This window comes from Nanorana parkeri, unplaced genomic scaffold (genome assembly GCF_000935625.1).
Source record: "Nanorana parkeri isolate BGI_ZX_2015 unplaced genomic scaffold, ASM93562v1 scaffold722, whole genome shotgun sequence".
Classification (NCBI taxonomy): Eukaryota; Metazoa; Chordata; class Amphibia; order Anura; family Dicroglossidae; genus Nanorana; species Nanorana parkeri.
The window spans coordinates 380,770-400,415 of NW_017306990.1; the positions used below are offsets into that span (position 1 = coordinate 380,770).

The 19,646-nt window shown below is 39.6% G+C and overlaps 1 protein-coding gene across 1 annotated transcript in view; it reads right to left on the bottom strand.

Moving 5' to 3' along the window:
* Nucleotides 1–980: 980 nt before the first annotated feature.
* LOC108793128 (pro-neuregulin-3, membrane-bound isoform-like) overlaps nucleotides 981–19,646 on the bottom strand; it is a 480,301-nt gene continuing 461,635 nt past the window's right edge. Inside the window, exon 10 of the mRNA XM_018564084.1 lies at nucleotides 981–2,059. Coding sequence (XP_018419586.1) covers nucleotides 1,549–2,059 — 511 coding nt within the window. The 3' untranslated portion in view covers nucleotides 981–1,548. The remainder of the gene's footprint in view (nucleotides 2,060–19,646) is intronic.

The window sequence follows — 19,646 nt, forward strand, 5'->3', positions numbered from 1 at the left end:
AAGGAAAACAAGTGTCAGCACAAATTCAAAGATGGTTTGAGGATTTACAGCCGAGTGATACACAAGTAAGGTATATTTTTAAAATTAGTTATGGTACCTAAATGCATTTTTAAGTTTTAACTCCTGAGTTTAGTGTCTCATTAAGAAAAGAAATTAGCATTTATTACAATGAGCTCCAACAATTGGTCCAATCAGGATGAAGACTGTAATTGACCCTAGCAGAGTGGAAGCTAAGGACAGGCAGATGTTTATGTCCAACTTTAAATGTATAACCAAATTTCTTACAACAACCAGCAACCCAACTTTTGCTTTAAATAGCTGCATTTGTAGATGTATGGAATGTTTCCAGAAGAACTAAATACAAAAAAATAACTTAAAACTCTTTAGCCCTTATGCTGTATTAAAGCTGAACTACAGGCAAAAAACTTAGAACATGTCAATTGTTTTACCTACTAAATGATCTGTAATTGTGTTCAACCAGTGATACAAATACCCCTGCCAGACCCCTGGGTTTCTCTTTTCTCTACTGTAGTAAAGCAATATGTCCTTGTGTAGGACAGATCCAGGAAGATCCAGTCCAGGAAGACCCAATCCATACCTTCGCTGTACCATTCTGTAAGCATGTTTATAGTGGTAGATTAACAGCTCCGTGCAAAGCTGGCTGTTAGCTGTGGCTTTCCCTCTTTCAGTCTGAGTCCAAAGTCCAGGTTCACTGCTGATGTGACCTGTGGTGAGCTGTGCAAACAGGAAGCTAAAGACATATTCAGGTTCTTATATTAGTTGTAGTTTAATCTACAAATAATTCTTCTTCAATCAATATATAGCTGAGCTAAATTGTGTTCTACTGCCTGGAGCTCAGCTTTAATTAGGTATTAAGACACATAATTTTTTTGTGGAAATATTCCAAATGAGAAGAGTATATCTTTGTCTAAAAACATTTGCAGATTCTAGTCAAGGCCAATCATCTCATTTGTTAAACAGGCAAACTTGTAGTTTGGCACATGTGAATGTTAAGTAACATGCATTATTACTCAACACAGAAAATAACACAACATGAACACTGAACACACATGACTGTTGTAATTGTTTCATTGGGATATTTGTGGCATTTTACTTCATTGTCAATAAAATCATATAACAAAATACAATTATGGTTTCCGAATGATGATGCTTTTGGCCCTTTGAGTGAAAATATCATAGTAGTCCCAGTGGTTGCTTAAACCTCTTTTCACCTGTAAGGTTGAAGCATTTCACATCAGTGCACCCACATAACCGCCAACATTCAGCAGGGGCAAGAAATCAACATAATATATAATTTAACACATCAGTGTGCCCAGTGTATGCTTTGCCTCTCCTTGAACTTTTCTTTGCTTTAAAAAAATATTTTGTTTAGAAAACACTATGATATGTGGGCGATAGACTATTTGGTTTCTTCTATGTAGATGCTCTTAAATTAATGCATATAAATAATTTGTATCCTGTCATCTCTTTCAGTTTTCCTTTTATTCTTTTAGGCTAAGCATTAGACAGAGAGGTCCATTTCCAAAATCACACATGAAGTGTTGAGTCCCTGTGCATTTCATTTCTTAAGACAAACTGTGCCTCCTGTTCAGTTTTTGCTTTTGGGCTCAGGGGGAGGAATGCTGTGTTTTCACTGGCACTTTCCTCGGTTTCTATGTTGGCCATTTCCAAGTCCTCTGATCTTCTTCTGGCATCGGTCAGAATTCGTATTTGCTCTTGTACAGTTTCAAGCAAAATTTTTACCTCCTTTTGTTCTGCTATAAGACAGTTGCTAGGTACAATGTTCACCTTCACAAGTTCAGTGGAATAGGAGTTTTTGCACAGTTTGATGCCCGGCACTTCAGTAGCATTCTGCATTTGTATGCAGGCATCATCTAGTCCCACCGAAGGTATGATCGGAATGGAACTGGCTCTAGACGTCGAAAAGCTGACGTAGTCCTTTTGTGTCAATTTATTAAAATAAGACTGTGTATCTTTTGAATGCAGTTGCATATTTCTAGAATGATCCTGGGGTTCGTTTAAATCAGCTGAGGAACACCTGAGAGGAAGAAGAAAAACACAAGTTGTTACAATCCTTATGAAATGCAGTATTGGCTATTTCAAAAGTATTTTTGAAATATTCTACATCACTAACAGAAAAAAAAAAATTTTTTTAAATCATTCAAGGACTTTGTATGTCTCCTGCCACTAGATGATTGGCTACAGATTAGTTAACCTCACTGGTTCCTTCAAGACCCAGAGAATGATTGTATGCTTAAAAATTGGGTACATAATCCATTTTTAAACATACACTCAACTAATGTTCTCTATTATAATGGAAAACTATCTGTTACCAGATCATAACAAGCATGAATTCACCCACCTGCAAATTGGGCATGAAGTTTTAGCTTATAATGCTCTTAATTTCTGCTGGTGATACATATTCAAAGTGTAGTATTTAGCCACATACCTGTTCTAAAGATGGTATGACCATAAAGGGATCAGACAGAAGCAAACTTTGGCATGCAGCACTAGGGATACATTTGACTGTAAAGGTGCCCATACACCTTACGATTATCGGACAAAACTTTTCGTCCGATGATCGAACCGTCGTACGATTTTCGTACGGCGTCCCCATCCTGCCCTGATTATCTCAAGGTTCAATCAGCGGTAGTTAAAAAAAATCACCTGGATGAATTTCGGTAATCAACCGCACTTATTTTCATTTGCGCATGAGCAGTGTTAATCGTACGACTTTTGACGGACGGAAACGCCACCAACCATGCGAACATCGTACGATCGACCAACGTTTTCAAACATGCTTGAATGTCAAAAGTCGTACGATTGTACAGTACTGTCGGTACATTCACTACATTCACATGTTACGATTGTCGTACGAAAAGTGGATCGCATACGATTATCGTACGATTATCGTAAGGTGTATGGGCACCTTAAGAAGCTTATGGAATATATTTATTGGCTATCCATTGTGCTGATGCACTCTGTTTATTTCTTCTCATCAGCAAGAAACCTATTGAATCGGTATTGAGGCAATGATAAACAGCCATTCAGAAAGGAATATAGTAAAAACAAATATAAATCTTCAGTTTTACCTTTTAACTTAAACATAAAATACATTTGGATAACTACTGAAGTTTCACTTTAATGCGGAACTCTTAGCAGATAGCTAAATACACAGTTAAAAATGCTAGTTGCAATTTTTTATGTTGCATGGTATTTGCGCAAATGTTTATCAAACAAGTATTTTTAGGATAAAATACACTAAAATTAAATTTAGTGCACAGAAACAGAATATAATACCCATTTTTTTGGTAAAATATAAACGATGGGGTCACACCGGGTAAATAGATACCAAACGTATCAAGCCTTAAAATTATGTGCGTCCGTGAAACTGCAAAAAACTACAATAACCAAAATTTCCCATAGACAATGCTTTAAACACGTTTACTGCTCATCAGTTTAGTGCTATCAGTGATTGATGGGCCTAGAATGATTGCTCTCACTCCAACACTCGCGACTATATGCAACATGTGTGGCAGAATTTTTATTTTTGCATGTAGGCGCATCCGACACGTGTTTGCGTTGTATGTGCATGTATGTTTGGGGGGGGAGGACTTTAAAATGTATTTTTTTTGCATATTTAATCTGTTTTTTTTAATCTGTTTTTTTTTATTTAAAAAAAAACTCCCCAAAAATTAAATGCAATATGGCAACCTGGAGGTGTATGGAATTCCCCCAGAAATGTCATGTTCTGCTTCTGTGATTGGCTGACTGATTTTCTCAGGAATTTGCACTAAGAAAAATGTCAACTTTTAGGCAATCCCTTCATTTTTGGAGAGATACTCATTAAGGGTTAACTACTTCCAAAAGAATGCAGACACTTCAGCTTCCCTCATTAGAACATTAAGGGATTCATTTATAAAAGTTCCAGCTGGTTTATAGCTGAACACATACCATTTGCACAGCACTAATGCCACTAGATGGTGTTGATGAGTATAGGAAATGCTTATACTCGTCAGCGCCATCTAGGAGTGCTAATGGTGTGTGAACTGCATCTGCCTGGCTATACTCCAGGTGAAACTGTTGTAACCAGGTGGTTATAATGAATGCATACCCTACCATTCAGGAATCATTCTAGAAATTACATGATAAAAAAACAGCTATTTCTTCAGAACAGAAAAAGGTAGGAATCTGTTCTTGTTTAATAAAGTCCTTGCAATGTACATACATTACCAAGAAGGGATTGTCTTTTTCTCAACAAAAGTGGAGGTATACTTTAAAGCTTACCAACATAAATCTGGGAGACAATCTTCCTGCATTCCTCCTTCATCTCACTCCTCTGTCTCACAAAAAAAAATATAGTACAAGAAAACTATTTTATTTCTTTGCATTAATGCAGCCAGAGCCTGCATTCTTCTGTTCTGAAAATATGCAGATCTGCCCCCCATATGGTTGTGGTTTACCAGGAAGGTGGTTTACTGAGGAATCTAATTTCCTCAGTAAAACACACAAATATTTTTTTTGTTTTTTTTGCAAAATCTGATTTTACTGGATCAAACTCACATTCTTCCCCCATATAAATCCCTCATGGACCCCCACTGATGCAGTGAAAATCCTGTGGAGTTCTGGCTAGGAAATCACAGCAGTAGCCCATCCCCAATTACCTCCATAACCCCCCTCCCCCCTCCTTCCACCCCACACATGCCTTTTTTCTCTTCCTTACTTTCTTCCTGCCTACAACTACTATGCTCTAGTCCCTCCTCTCTTCCTAGGTTCACAAATAAGTAGGGACTTTTTCCCTACATGTTTCCTTCTACTACATGTACTCTTTGAGTTCTTGGAAAGCAAATTCAAACCCCTACTCCCCATAAATGCTGTGAACCACCAGTCACCACCACAGGTCTACTCCAATGTTAATTGAGATCCGTTATATATTGAACCACATTTGTATTGTTGTATGACTCGTACAACTATTGTGTCTTTGTATGTACACTCTCAAATGTCTGGCGGTAACAATATTTATGATTAGAAATTGTATTGCTAGCTCTCCTGCTATAATTTCATAAAATGTAACCAACACATATATAAAAAAACTGTCTAAAGATATGTATTATTCTGTTTAGCTTGTCTTGTAATGCACACTGCCTTGGCAGGTCGCATAGACAGGTCCCACCATTGCAGTTTAGTAGCACAGATTGGTCCAAAAACATTGCATACTTCTAAGAAGTTTGAATAATTATGGAGTGGTAGCACATGACTGGGTTATCCCTGTGTTCTCCCCTCCTGACAGCAACATATACTGCAGCGGAAATGAATTGACTGCTTGTGCTGAGTTTTCTGTGTTATTACAGGAAGCAGACTTAAAAACTAATTTAGGCATTTATACCAAGCGCATCTAAAATACAATACAATTTTTTTTATTGAATACATAATTGCATTAATTAGTATTCTCTGTATTTGACTGGAGTTCAGCTTCAAATGCATCTTTATCTGTTTTTAAGAGGTAAGACTTCTCAGCAGGTATCAAGATCCAAAGAATTATTAGATTTGCACAATGCTCCTCTTAAACAGCTGCCCCAGACTGAACAGCACTGAAGCTAGCTTAACAACTATGCGTTGTGGTAATGTGAGTGCTTTAACACTCATTACTACATTACATGCTAACGCAAGTATTGAGGTGCAGTGTGTTGCAGTTTCATTGATTTTCAATGGGTACCCAATGCACTAAACTAATGCATATTCAAAGAACTTGTGTTGCAGCCCATCACAATGCATGGCAACACTTTGCCACACTTTGTAGTGTGCTGGAAAAAAAAATAGAGCAAATCTAAGGGCCCGTTCACACCAATTGCAATGCGTTCCGGCGCGATTCTGGGCAGAACGCACTGCCTCGCATTGCGACAGGCTAAGTTTTGAGTAGGGCAGGAGGGGGTGTGGCGGACCATTGAAGTGAATGGCAACATAGCCAAGCCCTCCGGCCGCAATGCAATCGCCCGCATGGGATAGCAAGGCGCATTGTGCCTGCGGACCGGTGCGATCATAATGCTGCGCACTATTTTGATCGGACCGGACTGCAGGCACAATGTGCCTTGCGATCCCGTGCGGGTGATCACATTGCGGCTGGAGGGCGTGACTACGGTGCCATCCCGTGCGGGCCGGAACGCACTGCAACTGGTGTAAATGGGCCCTTAAAGCAGATGCATTATGGTGCATTGCCAGCACATTCAGCTGAGTGATCCACCTTAGCACAATGCACGTTAACAAGTGCCATAACGTGCGGTAATGAACCATATTGAACTACACAGTAAGGAAAAGGGCACTGATAGATTTCACACTTTTACCAGTGGCACACTGTCCAGAGATAGACAGGGTTATTCACAAAAGGGTGAAGAGTTTGGAGAAGGCAGGAGAAGTGAACAAGCTTAGACAAACTAGCCAAACTGGAAAGTGAGTTGAATTGGAGAATTTTTCCAAATCAGCTATTTTGGCCTATATTGTTCACCACTCCTGCCTTCTCCAAACTCTTCACCCTTTTGTAAATAACCCTGTGAGTATATTGGGGATGATTTGCTAAATGCAAGTAGGCTTTTCACTTTGCAAGGGAATTTTACCTTTAACTTAGTGAATGAGATGAAACTCTGCTGACTTCCATCATCCAATCATGTGAAAGCAAAAATTTTGTTTTTTTTTTCTTTTCCTTGCATGTTATTGGATATTGGATATTGGATATTCTTTGTAAACTCAATTTTCATCACATTCGCTAAGCTAAGGACAAATTCCCTTGCAAACTAAACATCCTATTTGCCTTTAGTAAATTAACCCTTTTGAGTAGACAAATAAATAATACAATACACTGTTCTTTTAATGTGTCTTATAGGTCAGCATTACAAATTCACAATTGCTTTAAAAAACATGGTTGCGGGCATGCCTTAGATGTGCATGTGAACAGTGGCGTAACCAGAGTTACGGGCGCCCGGGGCAGAACACATTTTTGCACCCGCCACAACCATTATATAAAGACCCAATCCAACCAATGATTGCAGATAGTAAGGAAGCTATCGCTTCCCTTGCTATCTGCTGTTTTTTTTTTTAGTATTCTGACACCTGCTGCCGTCAGAATAAAAAAAAAAAACCCAGCATAGGAATGAATAGCTAGATTGCTATTTCAATTTGCAATAGCAAGCTGGCTATTGCACCTGCCCTCAGCAGAGGAGGACTTGATGGAGAACTTCAGGTCCACCTCTGCTGATTGACAGCAGCACTGGACGGGTGCAATAGCTAGTCTGCTATTGGCTATTGCAAATTGCAATAGCCAATAGAAGCCTAGCTATTCATTCTATGCTGTTTTTTTTCTCTGACGGCCTGCGGCCGTAAACCGGTCTCTCCCTGGTGTCCGGGAGCCGCTATCTAATAACGGGAGACTCCCGGAACATCCGGGAAAGTTGGAATGTTTGCTTCGTGTCCCTCTGGTTCCAAGGATAATTCAATACAATGCACAATGCATTCAATACATTATACTGTACTGTAATGCAGAATGGCTCCAGCTATAGAGGACTACAAATCCCAGCAATGCAGAATGGCAACCGACTATAGAAGACTACAAATCCCAGCAATGCATTATACAGTAATGGAGAATGGCACTTGGCTGCAAAGGACTACAAAACCCAACAATACATTATACAGCAATGCAGAACAATATGAAGCTACATACTCTCTGTTGCTCACCAGTGCTGTGTGGGGCCTCAGGAGGCTGTGTGCGGTCTGACCAGGGCTGTGTGAGGTCTCAGGAAGCTGTTCGTGGTCTGACCAGGGCTCTGCGGGATCTTAACATTGCTGTGTGGGTCTAACCAGGGCTGTGCAGGTGGGTGCAGGAGGCAGGAAGGAGGAGGAGGAAATGTGCAATCAGCATTGTCAATAGGCACTGTAGGTCCCCACAAGGCTGCTGTGAGGTTCCCAGCAAGTGCAGGACCTTACGGCAGCCAAATCTGTAAAAACCTTTTAATGGGCTCAGTATCACCCTTTAGTATAAGGCATTTTCACAAATATGCCCAGTATCTGCACTGATACCAATACTGGTATTGGTGCATTCTTAATTCCATCCCTCCCTCCCTATAGGCATTATACCCCCCTACATATCCCCTACAGGCAGCAGATCCCCACCATGGGGGTGTATATGGACAATGAGGGCATGCAAGTACTTGTAGTTCCCTGTGTGATATGTGTGTGTGAGTTGGGGGGGTGTACAAGGACAATGAGGGCATGCTGGGACTTGGTGTCATGGAACTACAGGTTCAAGCATGCCCTCATTGTCGCTGTACACCCCCCCCCCCCCCCCCCCCCACCCCCACCCCCCCCCCACACACACACACACATCACCCAGGGAACGGCAATATATGGGGGTTGTACAGGGACAATGAGGGCATGCTGGACTTGTAGTTCCCTGCATGTTATTAAGCTGTATTAATTACTGTCCTCCTAAAAGTACTACAATGCCATTATAGAACTAAGAATAGAACATTTAAGTTAATCTATGTTTTATTTTATGTTCTATAAAAGGCATTGTATTTCTAGTACTTTAATACAGCCTCATATCAGATACAAGGAACTACAAGTCTCAGTGGGACTGACTACTTGTAGTTCACAACTAATACAATGCCATTATAGAACATTTCAAGTTCAACTCATGGCAGGTAGTCATCTCAACTGGCTGGTCTCTGTTCAGACAATTGGAGGAAGCTTAGTGGGAGGCTGAGGCTCTGAAGACAAACATTTAATTTATTAAAACTAACCCGGTCCCAGTCACAGGCGCCGCAAGTCTCTCTCTCTGATAATATACGGCAGCTGCTGCTCGCTGGGTCGGGTCCTCACATCCTTATTGCCTGACCTCCGAGCCCACTTGTCACTGTCCAGTGGCCGGCGTCCCCCCCATCTCTGCGCCCGGGGCAGCCGCACTGTCAGCCCCTCGGTTTTTACGCCACTGCATGAGAATGTGCACCCCAGTATGATAACCCACTGAAAAAATGAAATTTGAAAAAAATAAATGTTACCACTAAATAACAGTTTCTGGTCAGCTTTGCTCTGTTGGTAAAAAACAGCGGAGGGTCCGCCTCAAAATCCATATCAGTCCCATATCCACTGGCTAAGTGTCTGGCATGGATTTTTAGGGGGACCACATACCATTTTTTCTAAAATGTCCCCCTTAAAATCCATACTAGACCCTAAGCTTGTATTTTCCCTTCCATAGTTCCTCACTCATCATCATGCTTAAGAGTTTTTTTTTTTTTAAACCTTTTCAATTTTGTTGCATACCCTAATTTAGACCTAGTGATGTCATTAGCCAGATCATGGCTGGTGAGGGAGACTGTACATAGCTTTCTAAAAACATCACAGCACCCTGCATCAGTACTCCTCACAAAGTATGGAGTTATGCTCACCTGGCTGCTCCAGGATTCAGGTCAGTATAACTTTATTTTCCTCCCTAGACCAAAAAAGCTCTTAACCCTTGCAAGGGTTAAACAAAATTGCCCTGAGTTCTTTAACACATACAAATACTATATACGCTAACTTACAGCTATGGGGCTTGCTTTTAGGTTTGCCTCATACCACTGATCAGTAGGAACACATGCAAATAATCTTTAATAAAAGGCTATTCTAGCTAGTTTATTGTTATTTCACCAATGTGTCTGTATAAATGTGGGCTGTTTGAAAACTTTTGACACTGGGTAAACAAACCTACCAGGTATTTATCAAAGAAACAAAATATTTTTCTTAAAAGTCTATATTTAGACTAATATACTTATATTTATGAAACCTTTAAACAAATGTAAAACTAAAAATGCCACTGACAGTGGCCAATTAGGGCCAGTATTCAGTTAACCTGTACTATAGGGTTGAAAACGAGCTACTAAATAATTACTGTGCAAACCTCCTTTTTATTTTTTTGTAACTGCTTTATATTGTTTTGGGATTTCTGCTTTTATTATTCAAGATTTTAGCACAATGGTAGTCAACATTGTAAAGCTGAGAATTACAGTGTAAATGTCAAAAATCAGTCAAAGAAAAATTGTTAGTGTGAAAAAAAACCCACAATAGGCATGCGAGCGAGCAAGCTTTTCTGCAGTGCTGTCAAAGCAAACATTTTTATGAAATACGGTGTAGATAGTCCTACCATAAGCACATGAGAAAGCCTTATTGCTTACTGCATTTGGAAACAACTAGTTCAATATCTCACAACGAGAACAGCTGCTATCTAAATAACACTCAATCAAAACGCCTCCTACTCAATCAAATGTAAACTCTGACATTCTTGTTTTGCAGTCGCTCCACAACCCAGCAACGTGACTGGCATAAAAATGCATCATTTGTTTTAAGCTCTCATTAGGTACTGGACTTTCCACTGCTTAATTAGCAGTGTGCTAAGTGTTAAACTGTTATTAAGTCTACTCTTTAACCTCAAAGCTGTCAGATTCCATAACAAATAATGAAGCCTGGCAGCTCTGCAATAAAAGCCTGGCTTGTCAGGTGTGATAAGAAATATGGACAGATGGAACAAAATTGCAGAAGTCGAAATATCTAAGCAATTAAAAATGCCAATCTAGACATTTTGTTCTTTGTTGGAAATACTGCAGACATTTTTTATGATTTTTTTAACAGATTTCCATCAGCTGTCTTGATGACAACCTAAACAGTATAAATTGGAAGGGCGAGCTTACAAAGATCAAAATAAAAGATCTTTCTTTTCATTTACTTGTCAAGTGAACCTACACAGTGTGTACTTAGTAAGTACATGCAATTTTTAGAAAGATGAGGAGCCCAGTCTGAATCTTAAAAAAAACACAAAGGCTAAATAATAGTAAATGAAATTAAGCTCTTTTATCAGCACATTGGAATGTACATTGGAATGATATGAATATTATCAAACACCTGAAGGAATTAACCTTTTCAGCTTACTGAATGAGGTTAAGTTTTTCTGAATTCAATCATCCAATCATGTGCAACCATAAATCCTTAAAAAAAATCCTTGCACATGATTGGGTATTCTTTGAAAATACAATTTTGCTATGTTTCTGCCTGCTTATCTCCTTCTCTGTCCATATTTAGGTGACCCTTGAAAACTCATCAGTTCAGGGAAGCCTATCCCACCACAACACAATAACTGTTCTTTTACGGCTCCCTTTAACTCATCCAACACAAATATTACCTTTTGTGTCACTTACCTCTCCTACTAGATTGTAAGCTCTCATGAGCAGGCCCCTCCTAACCCTCCTGTACTGAAATTGTTTTGTAACTGCACCGTCTCCCTCCACTTTGTAAATTGCTGCGTAAACTGTTGGCGCTAGTGTATATAAATCCTGAATAATAATCATAACAGTAATAATAATAACAGGAATATCTTAGCAAGGTGAAAGTTTTGGAGGATTTTGCTGCTGTTTACATCAAGTTTACATAGTTACATAGTATTTGAGGTTGAATAAAGACATAAGTCCATCAAGTCCAACCTATTGTGTGTGTGTGTGTTTACAGGTCATCTCGTTCTTAAAAGTACCTGTACCCCTGTACTTTATGGTCTCTCAGGAAATTGTCCAAAAGCTTCTTGAATGATTCCATACTATTTGCTGAAATCACTGCTTGTGACAAAGAGTTCCAGATCCTAACCGCTCGAATTGAGGAGAACCCCCTTCTCCCCTTGTGTTGGAATTTTTTTTCTACCAATTTTAGGTGGTGGCCTCTAGTCTTTGTTACGGAATTAATCTTAAAGAGTTTGTTGCTAATGTTGCTGTCACCATTGAACATCTTGTACATGAAAATCATGTCCCCCCTTAATCTCCTTACTTGCAGCGTGAACATATTTAAATTTAGTAGCCTTGTCTCATAGTTCTGGTCCTCCACTCCCTTGATGAGTTTGGTTGCCCTCCGCTGGACTCTCTCCAGCTCAAGGACATCCTTTCTGTGTACTGGTGCCCAAAACTGGACCGCATACTCCAGGTGAGGCCGAACCAGTGATATGTAAAGTGGCAAAATTATAGAATTATAGACTTGTCCCTGCAAAACGTTCCCTTCTTGATGCAGGACAGGATTCTAATAGCTTTGCTTAAATAGCTTCGGGTCCAATCACCATTTTGTTTCATTATTCAGATCTTTTGGAATTGTGTTTTAGTTTTGGACAGAGTTTTCTGATTGGCCAGAAAACAGTCAGTGCCAGATTTAGTTTAATTTAAAATGAAATTAGGATGATCCAAAATTTTATTGAAAGAACATTCAGATTCGTTTGCATCAGATTTTGGACATTTTGGGGGTTATTCACACAGCTGCTGAAGGTAGCTGAGTAATTAACCAACCTGAAGTGAAGGGATCTGAAGCCTGTTTTCGGCTCTTTACTTCAGCAGTTTATGACTATTTTAGCTGTACATCGGCTGCCTTCTGCACCCTTCCCTTCAGTTCAGCCTCATCACGTTCGGCTGAATTGAAAGGAGGAACTCGTTTGCCTTAGCCGATCCAACATCTGGATCTGCTGAGGCCAACGTTCGTCAGTTTACTCGCTGTTCACCCCTATACTCATAGGGGCCAAACAGCAGAGAATGAATACCTCAGAGGTAGCTAACAGAATGTAAAGAGTAACAAAAAAAGAAAAAAAAACGGAGTGAGGTCCACTTCCCAAACCATACCAGACCCTTTAGTTCTGGTAGGAATATTAGGAGAGACCCCCAGTTAAAAAATAAAAAGATATGTGTGGGGTTTCCCCAAAGGTTATATCAGACCCTTTGGTCTGGTAGGAATTTTGAGCGAGAACCCCAAAACCCAAAAATGGGAAAAAACATGGGGTCCAACCGGACCCTTAATCCAGGCACTGGCCCGGCAGGGCAGGAAAGGGGGAGAACGAGCGCCCCCTCCCTGCACCATACCTGGCCACATGCCCTTTGCATTGGTAGGGGTGCTTTTCCCAGGGGTGACACAATGGGGACAAGGGCCTGTTCCCCACAACACCGGGCCAGGGTTGTGGAGAAGAGGCCATTGACCCCATTGTGTGTCCCCTGGAAAAGCACCCTCCCAATGCAGAGTGTATGTGGTCTGCAGGCAGGGGTGCTCACCTGTACTTGGGGCATAAATGGGGCACTCATTCACTAAAGAAAAAAATACACCAGAGTTTGAAAAAAATCCTTTTTCCTTCCTGCAGCTGAAGTGAGCCGAAGGATTAGTTGAATGCCCGGCTTAATCCTTCAGCAGCTTAGTGAATAACCCCCTTGGATCCATGTCCGAATTCACAAAATTTTGCCCGAACTTGCAGTCGGAACTAAACAAGATTTATATGTCTATTGGTTATAAATAGACCCAGTTGTGTGTTTTTAGCCCTGCAGACTTCAATAGGAGTGCATGAAAAATGCATGTAAGATGCAATTTTGCACATGTTAGTGCTTGACAACAAGCCCCCACACCCTAGCAACCAATACTTTTTTCACCTTCATTGACCAAAATGCATAAAGCATGACAAATGTAATAAAATGCATGAAACATGTGGAAAAATGATGCAAAAAGGAGCATGAAAGTGCAAACACACAAATGTGAATGGAGATTAAAAAACTGGAATTGATCAAGCAATAAAGTAGCAGAAAACTTCCAACAATGTTTTGCCATGGTTGCGTGGAAGCAAAATTGATATTTTTCGGCTGTTTTTAGAAAAACAAAATTGCCTGTAAAGTAAAACTAAAAGATAATTCTTTAAAAAAATTACTGTAGAAAAAATGTATTGTATAAGAAAGCATTTTCAATAGAAGTAGCATTTTCCTTTAAATGTTTTTAACTCCACATAAATATAACCAGACTAGCTATTGCATCCATATAATTAACACTGTATAAATTCAAAATTTCTGTAACTTAACTTAAATTAAACTCTAATTAAAATGAACACTACTTGAAAATACCTGCCCAGCTGTGAGCTGCTGTGTGATGCTGCCTGCTACTGTTACAGTCTGTAAGTTGGCTAAAGGCAAAAATAACAAACATTGTATTTACCTTTTCTCCAGAAAAACAGCCGAGAGGCTGAAAGATTGCATTTCTGATGCAAATATTAAAAGGTAAGTAAACAGAAAATACATGTTGATTTATGTGAAAGGCTAGAGAAATTATTCATAAACATTTATGCTTATTTATCTATATTTATGGAGATACGAAATGTACGAAATTTACCAAGGGCCTATTTACATAGGGCTCATCCGCTAAAAAAAACAGCTCATTATGGACCGTGTGCCAGTGGGCCATGAATGGTACACCGTACACTGCAGGAGCTGTCACAGTTAAAAAAAATTCTTTTTCCCCCCCTTTTTTTGAATTGGAGTGCAGTCCAGTCTGATGCAAAAATATGCAGCATGCCTGCATTTTTTTACAAGGCACTGCACATCACACCTGCATTGTGGTTTGAATGGAGAACATAGAACACAACTGTATTCTATGTATCCTAACAGTGACTGGCATTCATTCGCTGAAAAATGCTGGTCACCGTGTATAGTGTGAACAGGCCCTGAAAGGTGTAGAAACTGTTAACTCTGCAAAGTTCAGTTCGCAAAGTAAATGCATGCTGTGCCTTTTTTTCCTTGCACATGAATGGGTATTTAAAGTGAACACAGCTCCAACGTATTTAGGAAGTTCACTCTCTACATCTGTAGTCAATCCACAAATATTTAACTTTATTATGAAGGTAACTGTTAAAGTAATATTAAAGTCAAAAGCTTTTCAATGGATGCTGCTTTATAAGGTTTAAAAGTTTTATTTCCCTGCACAATCAACTGGTCCTCTGAGCACTGGCCCTGATATCCTGTTTTGGCTCATTTCCCTTCAGGGTTCTATGGAGCCACCCCTTATGTATGTCTCCACAAACATACAGGCATAGCAAGGCGAGTCACTCCCTGACTCCCCACTCCTCCCTTCTCCAAACCAGTAGATGGAGAGCTGGTGGAGATTGTGCTCATGTAATCTTGTATTGGACAGGAAGTTCAGGGAAGCCGAGCTTAGAGAGTTGGCACCAGCTGTTCTGAAACATAACTGTAAGTAGCTGCACAAAATTCTAAAGGAATTAGATTTTTTTGTATAATTGTTTTTTCTGGATTCATTATTGAAAAAAAGGTTAGAGCATTTAATACTAATTTAATAAACATAATAAATACCCAATGTTATACAAAGTTTAATAGAATGTAAGTCATTCCCAGCAATAGGATTATCTGTGGAATTTAAAGACCACTACCCCTTGAAAAAGTTACAGTGCATTATATGAAAGAGTTATTAAGCACTTTGTCTTTGTCCACGTCTGGACATTGGCTTCTTAAATGTGGGTTGACATGTTAAAACGCCCTTTCCACGCTTTCGCTCGTGGCTATAGAGCTGCCCAATCATTTGGATGTTGTCTGCATGTGTCTCCGCCGCTGCCTATCCCAGGCTCTGCTGTGCCCTGTGTGGCCCAGGACCTCCACTGGCCTCCCCTCCCATCAGCTGACCTCCCCCCGATTGCTGAATGCAGAAGTGATGTGTATTACATCACTACCACCTTCAGCTGTCATTTCTTCAGCTTCTGTAGCCGGAGAGAAGTTAGTGAAGCAGATCTCTGCTTTATCAGCTTCTTTGGGGGTCTCTAAGTGAAATTAAGGTTCTTATAGACCCCTGATATCTCCAAAAAAAGGACCCATCTCTTTAAATGTGCTATAACATAGGGAATTCTTAGTCCCCTATGTGATAGCAATGAAGTTGAGTGTAAAAAAAAAAAAAAAAAAAGTCACATAAAAAAATTAGTCACATATAAAAAACCCCACAAAGAAATGTTTTAAAGTACCCAACAAATGCAAACATGCTTCAGGTGCGCCTACATGCGAAAATGACGATTGGGCCACATATGTTACATAGCACTGTGAATATTGGAGCATGAGCAATAATTCTAAAGAGCTCAATCACACTACATTAAACTGATGAGCAGTAAAAACTTTTAAAGCGTCGCCTATGGCCAATTTTGGGATGGTATTGCACATACAATTTTAAGTCTTGGCATGTTTAATGTTAATTTATCCCGACATGACCCCGTCTTTTATATTTTACCACAGTGCTAAACAGTGAAAAATGGCCTGGACAGGAAGGGGATTTAACACCACGGTCTTCAATTGGTTATTAATGTCTTTCACAAATGGTGCCAGAGATTTATGTTCTTTTAAATTACACAACTTTACAGCATATACAGTACATATGCCATTAGCTGATGTCATAGATTTTTATGGAGTGTTAATTTTAGATGTCTGCTGTAGCTTGTCATTATGTCTACAATAAAGGCACTAAGGTCATAAAGGCACTCCTACGGTGGGCCTAGGTTTATATGTGTCAGGATGGGACTCAGACATTCAGAACTGACAGTTTTCAGACAGCAGAATAGATAATCAACTTCACATAGTGTGTTATTATAGAGCTCTTCAAAAATGTAAGAACAAATATCTGTTATTTACCAAAATATAATAAGGTTAAGCAGCGAAAAAAAGCAGAGGCCGGAGACATCATGTAGTAAAGGGTTGGGTGATTTCACATGTGGCCCTGTTTGTCAGAGATAACATTAATCCATTAAAATTATTTCTGTGAACAGATATAACTGATTTTGCTAAGAAGTAACACCAAGTCTGGCATCTCTTATTTTCAGCAAAGGAACTGAGCAAATAGTATACTTTACATATGAAATTTGCTGCAAGTATATTTTTTTTGTGATGTATGTAGGTGAATTACGGCAAGTATAAGTTTCACATTCTTCAGTTGAATATAATTTATATTCTGAATACCTCCAGGTACTTTCTTTTCAGTTCAGCCCTCCTCAGTAGCCTTGAATTCCTGGGTGTTCTGGTATGCAAATTCAAACATCTTCCTTTGTCAAGAGTCTGATCCCACCCTTTTTGCATTCTGTGCCTTCCTACTGGCCATGAAGGCAGCTCACCACACTAATAGTGTGGCACAAGAGTTGGCAAGTAGTGGAAGCAGGGTTTCAAAAAGGGCACATGATGAAATTTGCATACCAGTTCACCCCATAAATTTAAGAATTCTGGGCATTGAGCAGAAAGCTGACTTACCATCTGGATACCTAGAGGTGCCTACTGTAACATTTCAGGGACAGGTTCAGGTTCTCTTTAATATTAGGGTATTGATAGGAACTGCTCTATGGCTTTTTTGAAGTGAAATCTTTTTCTGGCAAAAAAATGACATATGCAAAAGCCACAAATGTAGAGAACATTTGAAATAGTACGTTTAATCTATTTGTGTATTTCAAGGAAGCAGGAACATTTTGTGCTGTACCAGTGGAAAAAAATAAATGGTATCAAAATAATAGGTGAGGTCAGTCTTTTGTTGTTATCATATACTGTCATTTGTAGAACTGACTACCACACAGTGTTTAAATGTCAAATACTTTGAAAGCTGCAAATCAAGTTGGAAATTAACCAAATTTACATTTTGGTTTGTACAGAACATATTTAATTTTATACAGTTACATCAAATGTTATCTACTCCATATGAATTCATTGAGAGAAATAAAGCTCTTTATACGCATCTAATTACACCAATGCATTTAGGACAAAATAATAGTGGTTGTATATATCCCTGGGGTATGATGCCCATTTTCTAACACAGGACTCATCTATGCCTAGCTGATAATTGGTGACAGATTCTCTTTATGGTAATTAGGGGTCTGTTACGCCCCTAATGTCATCTTTGCAGCCCAATTCTGCTAATCAAGCACAAATCATGCTCCATGGAATCACATCACTGAACCTGGAAGTGAGAAAGTCCTTATTGCTTTCAGATTCATTGAATGTAGAGTAGTAGATGCTGACAACTGCAATGGCAGTCCTGAGCCACCAGCTGAGGCAGCGGGGGTTCTGGATTCATGGCAGGGGGGTGGCAGGCTAAAGCTTACATGTGTGACTGCGAAAGGGTTGAAAAAAGAAACTTGCTAGTGTAAGTTCATGAACTGTTCACACATAGCAAAATGGAGGTCTAGTACAGGAATGTTTTTTGGTAGTGTATACCTATACAACAAATACACTTACAGGTGACCTCTAGGAACACAGCTAAATATAGACAAGTAAATGAACCACTGCTATACGGGCTGCAGCAAGTTTTCTTATTTATTGAGTAGCAACAGGAGTCAATTCTGATGTTTCACACTGCAAAGAATGCCACATGTCAGTGGTGAATCATGTTGATATTCACTAAATAAAAATGTTGCTGCAGCCCAGAGTGTAGTGATTCATTTCCTTTTTCTGTCTAATTTTCCAGAGTGCAATGAGATGGACTTGCTGGGGATTTTGCAGTGGAGATGGTGATGAGTCTCTCACCTTGAGCAGTATACATATCATCTTGTGGAGCTAAATATAGAATTGAAATGCATATATAGAAGCTGTTTACCTATTTCAGAGATTCACATATCTGTCTATCCTGTCCAAAGTTTACATTTAGGCCTGGATAAACAGCTACTGTATATTTAGTCCCTCCAGAAAACTTTGTCCAGTTAATAAATTGACTTCTTCTGCTATATTTATGCAATAAAGGTAAGTCTTTTTCCTGCTTCTGGCATGTGACTAGATAGTGAAGAAGAAGCAGCACTCCTGTGGGATCATTTCTCTTCCCACTCCTCTTTCTCCACCTGTTAGCATGTTCCTTTTAATGACATGAGCATTGATACACAAATTATTTGTTTGTAGTTCTGCCCCTCCCTCTCCCACTCTGCTATATAGGGGTTTGCAAGAGTTTGATAACAAATCAAGTACTAGTTACTTTTAAAAATACCTCCAATTATTTCTTCTAAGTAGACATAATGCATTAATTGGCATTTTCCATATCTTGCCTAATAAAAAAGTTTTACTAATTGTTAGGTAATATTTCCAATCCTAAATTCAATAATATTCCTGTAGTCAGTAAATCATTATAAAATTGAGGATTTTACAAATCTGCATCTTCAAATTAGAATTTTTAATCTAGAATTTCTATTTTATTCTAGAATTATTAATTATTTATGCTTGTTACCTCTAAAACCCCAAATGCAGAGAGGGAAATGCAGTGAACCTGATGTTGGATAGTGAAGAGGAGACTTTGAGCTTTTGTAATTTACACTTATATATTATACATCTTTTAGGCTGGATTCATACAAAATGTGTTGTGGATGTGCTGGCCGTTTTTTTACAGAACAGCTCCAACACAAGACAAGGCTATTTGCATCAAGGATGGACACAGATCACACCGCCACATTGCTGTGGTGTGCTCTCAAAAAGTCTCTACATGCAGTATTTATTTCAGCGCAGCCAGCCACAAAGCAGTAAACTTCACCATGCTGTGCCCATAGAGTTTAAAGGAGAACTATGGGGTCAGTGTTTTTCCCCATAGTTCTCCTTAGGGTAACGGGAGGACAAAAACTAGCGTCCTCCCGTTACCCTAAGCTCAGTATACCGCGAGCTACAGCTCACGGTATACTGAGACGCCGCAGCCGGAGCGGATCCCGAACTGGACGTTGGGATCCGCCCAGCTGCGCGAGTGACAGCTGGCTCTGCCTATCTAGAGGCAGAGCCAGCTGTACCCACCCCCTCCCCCATCCGTTCTGCCCGTCAGCGCTGACAGAG